Consider the following 16,833-nt stretch of genomic DNA (forward strand, 5'->3'; position numbering starts at 1 on the left):
CGAACGAGTTTTCAAGGAGTCATTTCCGTTTGAGCATTCAGTAATTTAATATGATACGGTGGATCACAACCAGACGATTGATCGGTACGTACTTATTGGTTCTAGATCATCTGATTAAATCAAGAGCAGTTCAAGGCCTGCTAGGATTGTATACGAGAACTGATGATTAGGTTCACGCGTGCAGCAGCAATTAGGACTTGAGATTACGATTAGGTTGGATAAATAATGTGTTTCTGTTATTCGCGTTCTTACGAGTTAGCGCCAATAATTACTCCACCAATATTGGCACAGGGCATTGTGAGGCGCAGACGGCTTGTTTGCCCGTCTCCTATGGCGTAATGTTTACCAGCATGACCGTATGAGACACAGATGCACTTATCTAAACACACGTCCAGACCGGAATAATAAGAGGGACACACCGTCACGTACGCAGGGCATATGCACGTTTTCCGCCAGTGGTACCGGCTACTGTTAGATTTCCCGCTTAGGTAATACTGGGTAACGAGGCAGTGAGAGGTTTCTACGGCAGGGGGAAGGGGAAGATTGGCACGTGCAGTGGAGAGTAAGCTATGCCAAAGGTAAGAAGCCGAAGGTCAGGGGTGAGTCACCCAAAGGGCGGATAAGGCAAGCTGTAGTGTCCCGAATAAGTCCTCATACTTATTTTGTAAGGGTACCTTAATCGGTACTGGACAGCCTCAGGGGAGGTAACGATGTACTCCAGGACACGTAAGGCCTTGAAAGTAAATCCCAGGGTTTAAGGAGAGTTCCTGAGGAGAGTTCCAGGATATGAACGGTGGTCCCTGGGTCGTGAACGGAGGTGTTACACGCGGACCGGAAGAGGGCATAGGTAATCTCTCCCGGATAGAGAGATAAGTCGGATGTAAATCGCGTATATGTGTACCATAAGTCTATCGGACGTGTAGTGAATCCCATAAATTAGCAGGGTGGATATTTGTGCAATTATTCTGGACGGCCCTGCGATAAGTATCTTAGTCGCCGGTTAGCGGAGCATGCATATGGATTTCGGAAAGAGACATTTATCTCGCCGGGGAGACTGTAGTGTCCACCGCCGTCTCCGGGTTCCGATGTGTTCTCACAAACTCGCGGTGCAAAACACTAAGGCACTGTCGTGCTGTGCGGCCGGGCGGAGCCTCTCGACTGCTGGCTCTGACTGGAGCCGAGCAGGGTGCGGCCGCCTCACACTCGTATTACCGGGGGCCCGATGCCGAGCCTCGGACACCCGATGCACTAGGTACTCGATACACTACACATTCCCCCCTCTCGCAAAAAAAAGGAACAGCATCACTGCGACACGTAGTAGTCCGGTCGTCTACAGGCACGGTCGCTTCGCCTGGGACGCTGCACGCTCACATCGGCGGCGTCCGGCGACGGCTCGCAAGCTGTCTCGGTCGACGGGCGAGAAGCAGCGGCGAGCGATGTCAGCGGGCCAGCGGCGTCGGCCTCGGAAGTCGTGGCGGTCGACGTGGTGTCGCCGGGCCCAGCGGGGGGAGATGCTGAGGGAGACGCCGGCGCGTATGGGAGACGGGCCAGATGGGCGGCGTTCCAGGTCCGGCCGTCAGCCAGACGGTACGTTGCGGGACCGACGCGCCCAGTGACTCGCACCGGAGACGTGAACCGACAGGACGTCTTCGAGCGGTGTCCCTGCCGTCTCACGCAGACGTAGTCGCCCTCAGTGATGCGCGGCGTCGTCACGCCACGGCGGCGGTCGTAGGACCTCTTGTTGGACTGCTGTCGGCGTCGAACTCGAGACGCCACACTGTCGGCTCCTGGTGTTGACGGCTGAATGACAGGCAGGTTCAGCCTCATCTGTCGTCCATGCAGGAGCTCTGACGGTGACTTCCCAGTTGTGGTGTGTGGGGTGGCTCGATACACCGCCAGGCTCTTGCGTACCTCGTCAATGAACGCTGCTGGTGGACAGTCTGTGATCCACGACTTGAACGTTTTGTTGAAGCGCTCTACGGCGGAGTTGCCTCTAGGCCAGTAGACGGACGATTTGGTGTGCTTCACCCCTCGGGCGGCCAGATACGCAGTGAACTCCCTGCTCGTGAACTGGGGCCCATTGTCCGTCACGATCTCGTCAGGATAGCCCTCTTTGGCCCACACAGTTGACAAGAACTTGATGACGTCTTCAGTCTCAGTCGATGACGTCAGGCAGACTTCCGCCCATTTGCTTCTGTAGTCAATCAGAGTGATGGCGTAACGGGCAGTCGCTGGTGCTCCGTTGATTGGACCAACGATATCCATGCCCAGTTTCGACCAGGCGCGGTCCGGCAGGTCGACTGGCTGCATGGGCGCAGGGCGTGCGCGCTGGGAGAGGACTGCGTCGCTGTGCTGGCAGCGCTCGCAACTTCGGCACAGCTCCTCCACCTCACGGTTGATGCCGGGCCACCACGCCAGATTCCGCAGCGCCTGTTTCATGCGGACGATTCCGTCGTGCGCGCTGTGCGCCAGCTCCAGGTATCTGCGGCGGAGCTGAACGGGCACAACAACTTGTTGGGCTCCTCTCAGGATGACGTCGTCGTTGCGCACCCACAACTCGTGTCTCATCTTGAAGTACGGCTGGACTTCAACCGGGCAGGCCTTGGCGCTGCTCGGCCAGCCGCGCTTGATCTGATGACGCAGCTGCTGCAGCTCAGGATCAGCAGCTGACGCGGTGCGGACGTCTTGCTCGGTCAGCACGCTCTCTTCATCTGTCAGAAGAGCGATCACCTCTTCTTCAGCGGAGCTGTCTTCATGCAGGTCCGCTTCTTCGGGGTGGCCACGGACCATTGTCAGTGAGCATATCTCGCCAGGGTCGGGCTGAGACGGTGGCGGTTCCGGGACTTCTGCGCTCCCAGTGACCGCCAGCGGATCGATTGCCCCACTCGCGGGGTGCAGGTTTACGTCCAACTGCTTCAGCAGGTCCAGTCCCATGACGGCTTCTTCACCGTCGGAATCTATGATGAAGAACTCTGTGTTGGCTCGCCGTCCACGGTAGGTCACCAGCGCTGGCAGCGTGCCAAGCACTTGAAGCTGGTGTCGACCAAAACCGAACAGACGAGCAGACGTTCTATTGAGACGACTGCCTTTGAAGAGACGTCTGGCGATGCCGAGTCCTAAAGCGGACACCGTGGCACCCGTGTCAACTTGCAGATTCACGGTCTGCGTGATACCTGGTACCTCCATCTGTACTTCGCACATCATCTTATCGGTATTTGGTACGGCGCAGCAGAGAACAGTCAGCTCGTGACACCTTCTGTCGTCGTTCCGTTCACCAGACCAGCAGACCACGGCAAAGTGACCCGTCCGCCCACACTGCCTGCACGTGGCCCCGGTAGCGGGACACCGACCGCGCTCATTGTGCTGGCGCCGACCGCAGCTGGGGCACGTGTCCGGTTGCAGCTGGGCAGGTCCGGGGCGACGGTCGGCATGCAACTGGGCAGGGGCGGGGCGGCGGTCGTCTTGCCGCCGGGCGGGTCGCCAGGGCCGGCGCCTGCGGCGCTGACGAGCGTCAGATATCTGATGCAGTGACTGCGCTCCGTCGGCGGCGGGCCGCGCCGGCCCGGCCATGGCGGTCGCCTCGCGTCGGGATCGCTCGAATGCCTCGGCGATCTCCAGAACGCGGTCCAGGGTCAGGCCCTTATCCTGCAGAAAACGCTCGCGGAGAATCGGATGCACTGTTGCTTCCACGACTTGGTCACGTATCATTGCGTCTGTCATTTGTCCAAACGAGCAGTTTACTGCCAGGCGGCGCAGCGCCGCCACGTAGTCGGCCGTCGGCTCGTGCGACTCTTGCCGTCGCTGCCGGAAGAAGAACCGCTCCGCGATCACGTTGACCTGAGGTTCATAAAACTCGGCGAGCTGCCGCTCAGCCGCATGGAACTCGTCTTCGTCTTCTCTCCTCGGCTGGACCGGTAGGGTACGGTACACCCGTTGCGCCTCGGCGCCGACACAGTGCAGAAGGAGAGCCGTCTTCCTCTCCGTGCTGTAGGCCTCACCTCCCAGGGCAGTCAGGTAGTTGTGGAAACTGAAAATCCAGTCACTCCAGGGCAGTGCTGGTTTTCCTGGTCTCGCCAGGAACGGAGTTGGCGGCGACACCCCCTCGACGTTCATCGTCGGTAGTATTCAGGATCTCATCCTCGTCGCCAGATGTAGTGTTCACCGCCGTCTCCGGGTTCCGATGTGTTCTCACAAACTCGCGGTGCAAAACACTAAGGCACTGTCGTGCTGTGCGGCCGGGCGGAGCCTCTCGACTGCTGGCTCTGACTGGAGCCGAGCAGGGTGCGGCCGCCTCACACTCGTATTACCGGGGGCCCGATGCCGAGCCTCGGACACCCGATGCACTAGGTACTCGATACACTACAGAGACCCTGGTTTGTAAGACGCCTAACACTATCGGAGGGAATTTCGGGGGCTATCAATTAAATTTGGGTGAATATATGAAATGCAAACGAAATGCGAGCAAGGGTGTGAGAATGACGACGCATGAATCTTAGAATAAGGCCGATAGGAATTTGATAGAATTCGGTTACGGCAGTCGAACAAATGATTCTCGAGGGCAGTTAAAACTAGCAACGCTAATACGAATTAAGTGGGCAATTTTCGTAATGGGGAGGCCAGTGATATAGGAATGGGTGACTGGACGAATGATCACATTCAATTAATCAATGTAATTACCACCCATAAGTTTGGCAGTGGTCATCGGGACTTCGAATGCCCTGTCCTTCACCTGCCCAACTGTGCCGCAAACCCAGCTGATCGGATCCCTCTATCCCTAATCCGAGCAGTGAAGAAGCATCTCGTGCATCATGGTCTATACAATGAACAGAATCATCAAGCCTCTAAATTAAAAAGCATCTTCCATCAGATGTATTTGTACGCAAGGAGGATCTATGTCTACATCTCTCTATCAGGTGGATCTCGTCTCTCTCAAGATCTCTATCATCTGGATCCATACCTCGGATCCCTAGACCAGTATAACGCCTTTTGGGGCGACTAACGGAGCGAGCGAGAGGGTGGGCCTTGCACGTGCGAAATTGCGAGGGGGTACCTCCAACTGACTTGTGCACGGCACCCTACTAACTGGTCTCTAGCGATGTGCCAAATTTGGGCACAATCGGCCCAGCCGTTCTCGAGATCTGGAAGCGGCACCCTGCACGTGCGCACGTGCAAAATGGGTCCCAACTGACTTGTGCACGGCACCCTACTAACCGGTCCCTAACCGTGTACCAAATTTGAGCGCAATCGGTCCAGCCGTTCCCGAGATCTGGAAACGACCCCTGCACGTGCGCACGTGCAGCAGCACCCCAACTCTGGCACATGTATAGGCAGTGCCTAGTGGGTGCCTACCAACATGCCAACTTTCAGCGCAATCGGCCAAGTAGTTACCGAGATATTGCAACAATTACAAAACGGACACCTCTTCGTTTTGCACGTGGCACGTGCATAAGGGGTCACCCACATGCATCAGGAATAGTCCAATACTTGGTAGAAGGAATGAAGCTACCCTACAAAAATTACCGCGTGTAAATCGGTCAAGTGGTTGCTGAGATATAAGCCTCGCAAAAGCGTGACCACGGCCGGCCGGCCGGCCGGCCGCTCATACTCAGAAATTTCCGTTAATCTAAGGAAAGACTACGCTCGCTTCGCTCGCTCCGTAATCACCATCTGGATCCCTCTCTATAGCTATCTCAGGATCTCTTCAACGACTCTCAGGTTCCCCTGTATCACCAGCTCTACTACCGACAGCATTACAGCAGCGAATTATTCTCTCTGCTACAACAGCCGAACAACAGTGGACCGCAGTATTTGATGAACCGCAAGATGAAGTTCTTTTCTTCCTTTTCTCTAAATCCCCTCGCTACAGAAACACTACATGTTACACAAATTTGTCCAATGATTTAGGTAATCAGTTGAGTTCAAAAATACGATGATGCACGCACTACCTCAAACGACTTTCAGGACATAGGCGGCGGAACGGGGAGGGCACCGGGGCACCGTGCCCCCCTTTGATTTTGGCATTTTAACATTAGCCCTATGGGCGTTGCACGGAAAGAATGGGACCAAAAGTCGGCAGTGCCACCCCCCCCCCCCCCCCTTAATTGAAGGTGTTCCGCCGGTACTGTTTCAGGAGAAGGTAAGCTAAAAATAATAGGCGGGCTATCTATTGCTCTATTTTTGCATCGTCTTTATCAAAGGTGTCAAAATGGCGGGCTTTTAATTATTTTAATAAGCTTCTTTTATACCATGAACGTATTTTTATCGTGGTTCAGTGCTCAGGTAAACAATTGCATTCGCAACTCTTAGCATGCCTAATTCAAATCAATTCGTGTTATTTCAGACAAGGGGTTTGCGTCAGCCTCCTCATCAGCAGAGCACCAGACGTGACGCTGTGACCTGCCGTGACCAGACCTGACCTGGCATAACCCCGCGAGGACCTGCACGTGACGTGACCTATCGTGACCTAAATACGGTGGCCTACCGGGTCTTTTATGGCGTTTTGTTATCCCCGTGAGCCTCTCTAACATGTTTGTAGCTTTTCGTGTGTGGTCAATCGTATAGGTATTTTTGTTTTGTTCTTACTTGTTAAGTGTGTACCTATACTTGTTGCGTCCGTCATGAATTTGCAATACACCCATGCTTTTTTACGTTTTAACCCTATTCCTGGCGGGCTCCGCCGGGACAAGAAACTGACGGGGGGGGGGGGGGCGATTCTGCCCCCCCCCTTCAGATCTAAAAAACTACACATCGCAGCGACAAACGGTAAACGGCATCGGATACGCACGGTCAAGATCTACAATTTTTACACAGGTCATTTTCAGGTCAGGTCAAAGATGACGTCACAGGGGTCGAAAAAGTCAAAATGGCGGCGCTAGATATGGAGAGAGTTTTTCTCGAATAACTTTCGAATTAGTCAAGATAGGAACAAACTAAGGGCATCATCGTGATCCTCTCGTCAATCCGCATCGAATGATATATATGTTGACCTCGAAAGGTCAAGGTCAAAGGTTGACCTCAGGTCACGTGACCTCGAGGTCATCATGTATATCATTCGATGCGTCTTGACGAGCTGAACACAATGAGACCATCCACGCGCCTGTATCTTGTTCCTGTACGGAGTTATTGGCCAAAAACCTTTGGTGACCTTTGATGACGTCACATGACCTCACAGCTGCCCAACAGCAAAACAGACCTCAAGGTAGTGAAGGTTGATCGTATATGAAGTCATGTATGGTATATGGGGCCATTCCGACCCGTTTTAGTGGTAAAAACAGGGAGTTGATTTTTCCCCCATTGACATAATGGGGAGGTCGCGAAACTGACCTGACCTTAGGTCACTGATATCAAAATTCCGAGATATACAAATTGCACATACTGGTACCTTAACTAAAGCCTGAAGAGAAGAAATTGATCGGTCAAAAACTCTAGCTCTGGCGTGATTGCAAACTTTTCTGAGCTAGGGTCACCAAACCGCCTCTGGTGACCTGACCTGAGGTCAGATCAACTCAAAATTTTCAGACATGTTGCGTAGAAGCCTTTTAAGAAAAGTCAGAAAATTTGAGCTTCCTAACTCAACGCGTTTGGGAGAAATAACCAAAAAACCTCAGGGGGGGGAGGCTCCTGAGGCCCCCCCCCCCCCCCGCCAGGAATAGGGTTAAAAGTTACAGTGTTCCTGTACGACTTTCTCCACCATAACTAGTCACCTTCTGTATAAGGTATATTCACCTTCTGTTTTTTTTTTTCGCTAGTAGGTACATAATATAGGCATAGAGGATGGGACAATTTGGCCGCTTTTTTTAGAAATCGTTGTATCTCAAAATTGGCGACATATTTCTGCACTCTTTCAACCCGGCAGGTGTCACATTCATTTTACTTTGCCGTACAGTAAACTGAAAATGATACAGAAACTACTTATGCTTAAATTTTGACGTTTTACAAAGGTCTGCAAAGCGGTCAAATTACCCCGTTAGCAGGGTTAGTTGGCAGGTGTTAACCCTCGCCCGTAAACGGCGATCTGCCACCTTCGCCCATGCAGGGGGGGGGGGGGGTTGGTGCGACCCCCCCTTGGCGTTTGAAAACGGAGCGTCGTAGAGCTTAGCGAAAAAGACCAACGGATTGCTCTCGCCGAGATCTCGCGATTGGTGGTACATTTTTTGGTCCTAGGTCAACATTTGACCTACTTTTGACCGGTCAAAGGTCAAATTTTCGGAAAAATAGACTTTTTTCAATTTTCCGCGGCGATGGCGGCAAAACGGTGGGAGATATCGACTTGAAACCTTCACTATCGTGTTCCTTGATCAATTCTCTATCGTTTGGTATGTATTTTGTTTCCCTAGCTCTAAAAATGGCGCGTTGGGAGCGCCGGAAGTCGGCAAGGTCACAGTCGGCGGCAGAAATTCGAAAAATCAAAATTTAACCCTCGCATGTGTAGGGGGGGGTCGGATGGACCCCCCCCCATGGTTTTTCGCGAATAACTCGCGTAAAAAGCGGCCGATCGCGACGAAACTTTCAGTACCCTCGCATTGATCAATTTCACACCTACCCTGAAAATTTCATGACCCTGACCCAAATGACCTTTGACCTGTGACCTCTTTTCCGAGACCATGTTTGGCCGGAATCGCGATTTCGCGTATGTCGGCTCGCACTAGCCGCGTGTTTGCAAGCTTTTCGTGGTTTCAAACGTTCAAACATGTGATTTGATGTTACTCCCGTGTGTGTCAAGGTCACCTGAAGGTCAGGTCAGGTCATTGACCTTTGGTGACCTCGGGTGACCTCGGGTCACTTTTTCGAGTTTTACATGTTTCTAGGCTAGTTTTTGGAGCTGAATTCGAATTTAGCAACCATTTGAACATTTACGAAGTAGTTTTGGTGACTTCGTAACATGTTACGAAGCTGTCAGAGGCGGTTGACACGTACTACGAATACCCGTCACGACGCCTAATGGTTGACCTGACCTGACCTGACCCGACCTGGTCTAAATGCTTCAAGACATCATCTGTGATCAAAACTAACACGATATTCGTGATCAGCACCCCGAAAAACCCCTTAGCAGCCACACTTTACGACTTTCTAACAGGTCCCGATTTTCCCGACTTTTGGGTCATTGACCTGACCTGGAAGGTCAACCAATGACCTAGGACCTTAAAATTGGGTATCATCGGCTTCCTCTCGTCACGGGCAACACGCTCGTTTTTTCCGCGAAGCTCTAGCTCGACCAGGGGCCAAACGGCAAGGGGGGGTCCAACCGACCCCCCCCCCCCCTACACATTAGAAGCTGGCAAACGCCGCACACATGCGAGGGTTAAGTTTTTGAAATCTGATTGTATTTTTGGATTTGGGAGGTCCATTTGCTCCCTATAGAAGCTAATATTGCTGCATATTCCCATTGAGGTGACAAGAATTAGCAAAATAGTGGTTCGGGCGCTTTTCAAAAATAGTACCGGACGCTGTTCCTCTTGTGACGTCATAGCTCCGTCACCTGACCTGACCCGGTCAAGTTTCTTATACCATATGATAGCCAATACTTGCCCCAACATGCATCGGAAGTTTCATCACGATCCATCAACCGATGTCCGTACCACCGGCAGGAAACCTCGGGCGTTGGCACTCAGTTTGTGAAAATCCGGCCGGAGGCTGTTCCCTTTGTGACGTCATAACTCCGTGACCTGACATGACCCGGTCAATTTTTTTTATCAAAAGATGCGCAAGGTTTGCCCCATAAGGTACCCAAAATTTGGCGGCGCTGCGCGCCGCCGTTTTAGCACTATTTCCGAAAAGCCTCAGGGGGGGTTGCACCAACCCCCCCCCTACATGGGCGAGGGTTAATTTGGGCCTGCATTTTATGTTACAGGCGAGTCATCAGTCAGCTTCAGCGTCTGCAATGACGTGTGTCCTATGGCTATACACACTCCTTTTTAGGTTGATTCGGTGTCGGACTTATATTCGAATGGCTCAGGTCTGCAATACTCAGGTCTTGTCAATGATTTTAACATTTTCCTGCGCAGCTGTTAGTTAACCCGCGCGGGGCTGGGGTCTCCAGCCGAACGCGCGGGGCTGGGGGGGGGGGGTAAATTTTACCCCCTGTTATCTCCCGAACTAACGGTCCGATTTGGAAAATTCAAACGCCAATCGAAAGCTCTCATCACGAACTACTAAAAACATGTACTTAATTTAAAGTTTGAGGTCAAGGTCAAGGTCAGGTCAAGGGTACAAATTGCAAGTTTCTACAGTATCGGCCTTGCACCGTAGTTGCCGAAGAATGGAGTCATGGACTGAGACTGATCGCCCAAAACGTGTTCTTAGGCTACCAAGACAATATTCGTTGCATACAATATCATTCAGAGGTCAAGGTCAAGGTCAGGTCAGGTCAGGTCAGGTCACCAAAAAACAAAATATAGAAAAGGGCATGTGCGACACATGTTTTATGGGTCATTTTACTCATAGAATTCAATAGGCACACTCAATAAGTGATATGGACCACCTCTGGATGAATTTCAGGTCGAGGTCAGGTCAAGGTCAGGTCAAGTGAGGTCAAATTTTGAAGTTGGTTGTTAAGGCCTAAAAAGGTGTCTATCTGATGCAGTTTTTCACGGCAAATCGAATGGTGCTATTTTTGTTTCCGTACGAGGTCTAGAACTTCCAAAAAAGTCATTTTCCAAAAAAAAATTGTGTGTCGTGACGTGGTAAACGGACGTTCGAAAGCCTGATGACGTCATCAGATTCCCGTAATGGTTAAGAGATAGGGACCACGCTGGTCCCACCCTGCAAGTAAAGGAAAGAAATTTCTTTAACACCATAAAGCTGCGGGGGCTGCGACCAGGATAAATGGTGGTTTCTGAGCCTGGCCGCAAACTTGGCTATCTCAACTCAAAACTAATGTTAAGGTGGGAGGGTCCCTTTAAAATTGGGCACCATCGGCTTCCTCTCGGGGCGGGTAACACGCTTGTTTTTTTTTTTCGCGAAGCTCTAGCTCGATCAGGGACCAAACGCGAGGGGGGGCTCGTAATTTCTTACCCCCCCCCCCCCTTGTGTCGTCGAAGGACGCAAAATGGCCTGTCCGGCAAGGGTTAATTTGTGATAAATATATTTTCACAATGTAACTTCTAAGTAGTGAGAGTGCATTGTTTGGAAAAAATGTTAGTATCTATTTGTTAAAGAATAATCGACTAATTTCAATTCGAATTTCTTTGCAATCAATGAAATAACTCAACTTAGTATCAAACCCTCACATCTTGTAGGTAACCTTCCCATGTCTGCAAACACGTGTTCGATACTTCTTACGAACTGCAGATGCGACTTTCGTAAATCGTTTGATTTCAGCAAATCCCTGGCTTCTTAGTTCTATCTTATTCGTATTGCGTTGTGCAATGTGCAGTGTCTTGACCAGCCCCTTTAGAAGGCAGACTGTGCCGCAATGCCACCGCCGGCGGCTGTGAACCGAACCAGCTCGGCACTATGCGAGCTTAGCAACTCGGCTGTCACAGCATAGCGATCCTGAGAGCACCGGGATCGCTATGCTGATCCCCTGGCCATTTTCTACCATTTTCTAATGAAATTCACGTTTTATTGATTTGGAAGAAAATTACGAGGGGGAGAGTTTTGAAAATTTTCCACGGATTAGTTCCACCAAGCGACACATGAACAGAGGCTAGAATCATCCCACGCCCTGTTGGGGTCTGTTTAATGTTTATTTATAGCGCAGGGTCTCGTTTCATAAAGCGAGTCCGTAACTTATGGCGGTTTCTGGTCATCCACATCCACTGGTGAGGCCACGCCCCATGTAGTGCATCCCGAGTTCCTGCAATACACATTCATGTGCAATGTGTTTAGTGTATCTACCCGTGCTGTTGCCATCCCATGCACCGCGTACCGGTATATGCCGATTAATCACCCCCCCCCCCCCTCCCTGCACACACACAGACGCGGGCGACGAGTCGCCGCCCCCTGGATACAGCGGCTGACCTTGAGTTCGCAGTCTGCTCCGTATCGGGGGGACGGGAACCGGGGACAACCTACAACGTCAGCGGCGTTCCCAGTAACATGGCTCGCAAGCTTTTCACTTGAAATCTCACATTTTACCGTGGTGAGCTTCCTGCTTGACTGTATATCATCTCTCGAATCCGAATGATAAAATGAGTAACGGTGAGCCACCACGCTCACCTAAGATTGGTCCTTTGCCCCCCCCCCTTTGAGCGTTGCCTGGGCGCGCCTCTGCGGCAGCTATGAGCGCCACGCGGAGGCGGCGCTGGCGGCGTCCCATGCGCGGAGATACCGGCGGCCGGCATCGACCGTTTTGTGGCCGGTGAGAGAAGCTGCGGGGTGTCTGAAAGATCACAAAGGTCGCAGTAATGGCTACCGTGTTCGGCTACTGGGCGATCAAGGGCCTTGGCCAGCCCTGCCGGCTGCTGCTGGAGCTGGCAGGAGAAGAGTACCAGGACAACAGGTTTGACCAGGTGGGTTCAGTTCTAATCCTGATCCTGTCCACTGATAGTGATTGCTGCGGATGAAAGCATTGATCATGACCCTCCAAATCAAGGTAACGTGAGCCGTGAGGTGACCTCTCCCATAACGTTTCGATTTATTCTAGTGTTAAATTAGACAAAGGCGTAGCGTTTATTGTAATGGTAAGGCTGCTTATCATTATCGTCGTGGAAAGGTGACTATCCCGCCTGTTTTTCAAAATTATTTTCTAGAGATGTTCATAAATGAAATATATAGATCCATAGCCAGAACATTTAATCACATTTCAGGAATCGAAATGAAGAGCCCATCCACCCTTTCTCAAGATGCATCGCATCCCCATAAATGACACCATGTCATGTTCTCAATGGGTGGTCTTGTGTTCGAATCCCAGTTCGACCAAAAATTTATCGTATGATGGCAAAAGAGCATGATCGTAGTGTAAACTAGAGGTGTTTTATGAGGTTCGTGTCGCAAACACTTACTTAAAGCGAGAAAGTTCTTAAATTGGTTTAATAATTATCTTTACTTATCATCATATCGTTATTCTCCTGTCTATCAAAACTCAGAAGTCAGCGCCGAACGCCGCATCCAGGCCCAGGGTCGGGTCGCGGCGACGGTGCTCCGTGCCTCGCCCGGCCCCTTCGCCTCTCCTGACCTGTTCTGAGTGTTTGTTTGTTTGTGTGTCTGGACTGGGAGTGTCAGAGAATGCAGTCCGTAAGGCCCAGTTCAAGTCCGATGACGGATACGGCGGCAGCATCGTTCGTCTGCGATCAAACGTCAGCGGGCACCGGACTGATTCGACTCATGCACCACCCGGACATTATCTAGGAATTTTGGGCATGTTTTGGTCCATTGCGGGGAAATATTTGTGTTGGTTGAATTACACTGCAATAAGTGACACAGCTCATCCGATGTTTTTATAAGATACATTTTCTTTTCACGTTGCATCAATTCCCGCCTTTTCTTTCCCCTTCACGTCCAGTTTAGTGCAGTCTGTGAGCGTGTCTGAGTGGTTGACATTGGTGACAACTGACGGATGGTGGCATTTACGACCGGCCCAACCGGCCCACATCACCTTACAAACCCCAAATACACTCACTCCATCTCTCTCACCCCGGCAGCTGCGAGCCGAGGATGTCTGGATCCAGGAGAAGGCCAAGAACCCGCACGGCCTGCCCTTCCCGAACCTGCCCTACTACGTGGACGGCGACCAGAAGCTGACGCAGAGCTCTGCCATCGTGCGACACCTGGGGAGGAAGTACAACATGGCCGCCAAAAACGACGCCGAGGCCAGCCAGCTGGACATGCTAGAGGGCGTGGTGAGTCAAGGCGGTGCCGAAGGACGTGTTCAACGGGGGAATTATAAATATACGTGCGATTCAGAGCTGAACTGGCCGCTAAAATGTTTACCTCACCAGATGTTTGTATGATTCTGGATTTGATTGCCTACTCTTTTTCGCAACGTCGTCAATTTTTCGTCGTAGCGCCTTTCAATGCCGTCACGGCCTTCCTTTTTCCGTCGTATGTTCGCCGACGTAGTTTGAGATTAATCGAATGAATTTCTAGTTTTTTTTTCTTGCTAGACTCCTACCACCATCTGAAGTTAAAGCTCCATGTTTAGTTTTTTTAATTTACACTAAAGTAAGCGGCATTTTCTACAACGTAATTATATAACAGGTCAGCATGCCTACAGCAATTGAGACAAATAGGCATCCACTATCCAGCATCTATGTATTGCATCTGCATACTGCATAGATAGATGCTGCATCTATTACACCTTGAGGTAAAAATGGATTGGATTTGTCACATCTGAGAGTTACCTGGAGTGTATGTAGTCCGATGGTTCATTCGAAAAAAAAATCAAATAAATTAACGACTTACGTGCCTCTACCGTAAAAAAACTAATCGGCAATAAAATGTAGTACACTCGGGGGCAGATTGATGTTCCACCACTCCCTGCCTATCGGGCTCCCATGACTCAGCACTGGCTGCTGCCAGTGGCAGCACTGGCAGCACTGGCACTGGCAGGCAGTGCTGAGCAGTGCTGAGGGCAGGCAACACTGGCAGCAGCCAGTGCTGAGCCATTGGAGCCCGATGGGTAGGGAGTGGTGGAACATCAATCTGCCCCCGAGTGTACCTAAAACTAACTAACAAAGTGATCGGGATTTCGGTCTGACCAAGGCTGGTCTGACGTTCGCCCGTCTGGTTCCAGGTGATCGACGTGCGCACATGGTTCTTTGACCTGTGCTACCAGACCGAGGAGGGCTTCAAGGCCGGCCTGCCAGAGGCGGTGCAGCGTTCCACCACCTACTGCCAGCAGCTGAACGCCTACCTGGGCTCCAAGCCCTGGTTCCTCGGCGACCGCATCACCTATGTGGACGTCATGGCCTACGACATGCTGACCAACTGGCGCGAGCTGGAGCCCAAGGTGCTGGACGGATCCGACAACCTCAAACAGCTGGTAGACCGGTTCGAGGCGCTGCCCAACATCAAAAAGTACATGGAGAGCGACCGGTTCATCAAGCCGATCAACGCCCACATGGCGGTGTTCGGCGCCGCCAAGTGAGGCGCTCTCCCAGCGTGAGACGACTCAGAGTCGAGCTTCTGACGTCATGAGTATCACAGTCAGGGTATCTGGGGGACAGTCGGTGGGGACAGACTCAGGAAGCCGAGCTCTGTGGGTGATATTGAAACTCGTTCATCTCTGATATTGTCAAACATGACATTCCGGGTCGTCTAAACATTGTTTTGGGCGCTTTGTGTCAAAGCCATTGGCTCTAACTGCTGTTAGTCATAAAATGACGTAAAATCAATAAATAACGTTGCTAAGGTCGTGTGTTTGGTCGTTACTGAAGTTCTCAGGGAAGTAGGTCGCGGGTCCGGGGTCCCCCGGTTGTTCGATGATGCAGCAGTCGAATAAGTAACCGTATGTTTAAGTCAAGCACATGCACCCGAATATCTCAATTTTTTTTCGAACGTCGAGCGATCAACTGGTTATTTTTGGTGCAAGATGCGCATGCTTCTGATCGGCCATTGTCACGCCAGAGTCCTCCATAGTTTAGTTACGTTCCTCCAGACCGTCCAATCTCCATCCTTGGATCATACTTTCCTGGGCGGTGTTTCACGGGACGCTGCTACCACGCTGCTATCAAATTGCGCGAGCTGACGTCACATTTGCGGTAGTGTTGGAGCAATAGGCCTGTTGATGTTTCCATGGAAACCCAATTTGACACGTGTAAAAGCAGCGTGCTGCTATCACCGGTGAAACAGGGCCCTGAACCGAACCGGACTAACTACCTAACCACTAACCAGTTACCAGACGATCGGCGGAGGGTGTGTGGCCGGTTGAGCGGCTGGGTGGCCTAAGACTTGGCCAGTGGCAAAAACCATTATGTTAGGTCACAGGTCAATGTAACATAATGGGTTTTGCCTTTGGACGGCAGCTCTCCAGCCGCCCGGACACTGCTTGGTCCACTGGGATAGGCTCAGTTTATACGGCGGTTCACCGGCTGATGACCGACTCAGTTACCTTGTCCTCTGAACTAGTCTGAACCCAAGGCCCTGAAATGGTCCCAAGGGACGGAAGAGACGGGGCACGGGCTCAAGACTTGAGATCCACGTAGTGCGTTGTAGTACGTGGGTTCGTGGGTCTGTACCGCCATAGGCCGAGAAGCAGAACATTATGATTCATCAAAGGCTGGTATGAGATGTAAAGTCCTTTTCAGACTAGCGTGGGCCCTCAAAAACCAGCAAGTGGCGAGTGACCCCATATTGTTTGTTTGTTTTGTTGGGTTAGGCTCTTTCGGTCTGACAAGACCATTGCAGAGCCGGAAGGATGATAGGAATTAGGGGGAGACATTGGACTGGGCAGGCACCCTAGTGAGTCGCCGGGGCTGAGCCCGTCCAGAGGACAGGCCACCCAGCCCCAAGGCACTCACTGCACCCGGCTACGGGGTGCGCTCCCTCAGGAGCAGCGGTGCCGCTCCAAGGGAGCAGCCCGCATGAGATAAAGTTGCCTGTCCAGCCCGGAGGGGGTTGCGGCGTGGAGGAGAAGGATTTCTGTATCCTGAGGATAGAAGCACGGAACGGTGACCCCATATTTGAACTTGATCGTTTTGAGCCCGGCTGGATCGGACATCAACATTACCTATATTTGTGGGCTACGTGCAAGTTCAATCTCATATTTTTCAGTCAAAAGTGATTTTCCTCCCTGACTGGCCTGTACTCATTCAGACACCACTCAGGACTTGGGTGCGCCCTTTATTCAGTATTTTGCCCTTTTCCCAAGGCCACATATAGGCCTCTTCCAATTTCCATTGTCCGTGACTTCAGTACCTTAATGTGCTCCGAACTCGAGCGCCCTCGTCGGAA

The 16,833-nt window shown here is 51.6% G+C and overlaps 1 protein-coding gene across 1 annotated transcript; it reads left to right on the forward strand.

Moving 5' to 3' along the window:
- The first annotated feature begins 12,217 nt into the window (after nucleotides 1-12,217).
- Nucleotides 12,218-15,292, forward strand: LOC122369021 (glutathione S-transferase Mu 1-like). Its single transcript, XM_043343379.1, has 3 exons — nucleotides 12,218-12,452; nucleotides 13,584-13,781; nucleotides 14,675-15,292. Exons 1-3 carry the CDS (start codon nucleotides 12,348-12,350, stop codon nucleotides 15,026-15,028), a joined length of 657 nt encoding a protein of 218 aa, XP_043199314.1. The 5' UTR covers nucleotides 12,218-12,347; the 3' UTR covers nucleotides 15,029-15,292.
- Nucleotides 15,293-16,833: the final 1,541 nt, after the last annotated feature.

This window comes from Amphibalanus amphitrite, unplaced genomic scaffold (assembly GCF_019059575.1).
Source record: "Amphibalanus amphitrite isolate SeventyFive unplaced genomic scaffold, NRLGWU_Aamphi_draft 000999F_arrow, whole genome shotgun sequence".
Taxonomy (NCBI): domain Eukaryota; kingdom Metazoa; phylum Arthropoda; class Thecostraca; order Balanomorpha; family Balanidae; genus Amphibalanus; species Amphibalanus amphitrite.

Bases quoted from the DNA above. Each gene is read 5' to 3' on its own strand.
- LOC122369021 (XM_043343379.1), top strand. From the start codon at position 12,348: ATGGCTACCGTGTTCGGCTACTGGGCGATCAAGGGCCTTGGCCAGCCC. The intron at 12,453-13,583 runs GTGGGTTCAGTT...TCACCCCGGCAG, and splicing joins AGGACAACAGGTTTGACCAG to CTGCGAGCCGAGGATGTCTG. The intron at 13,782-14,674 runs GTGAGTCAAGGC...GTCTGGTTCCAG, and splicing joins TGGACATGCTAGAGGGCGTG to GTGATCGACGTGCGCACATG.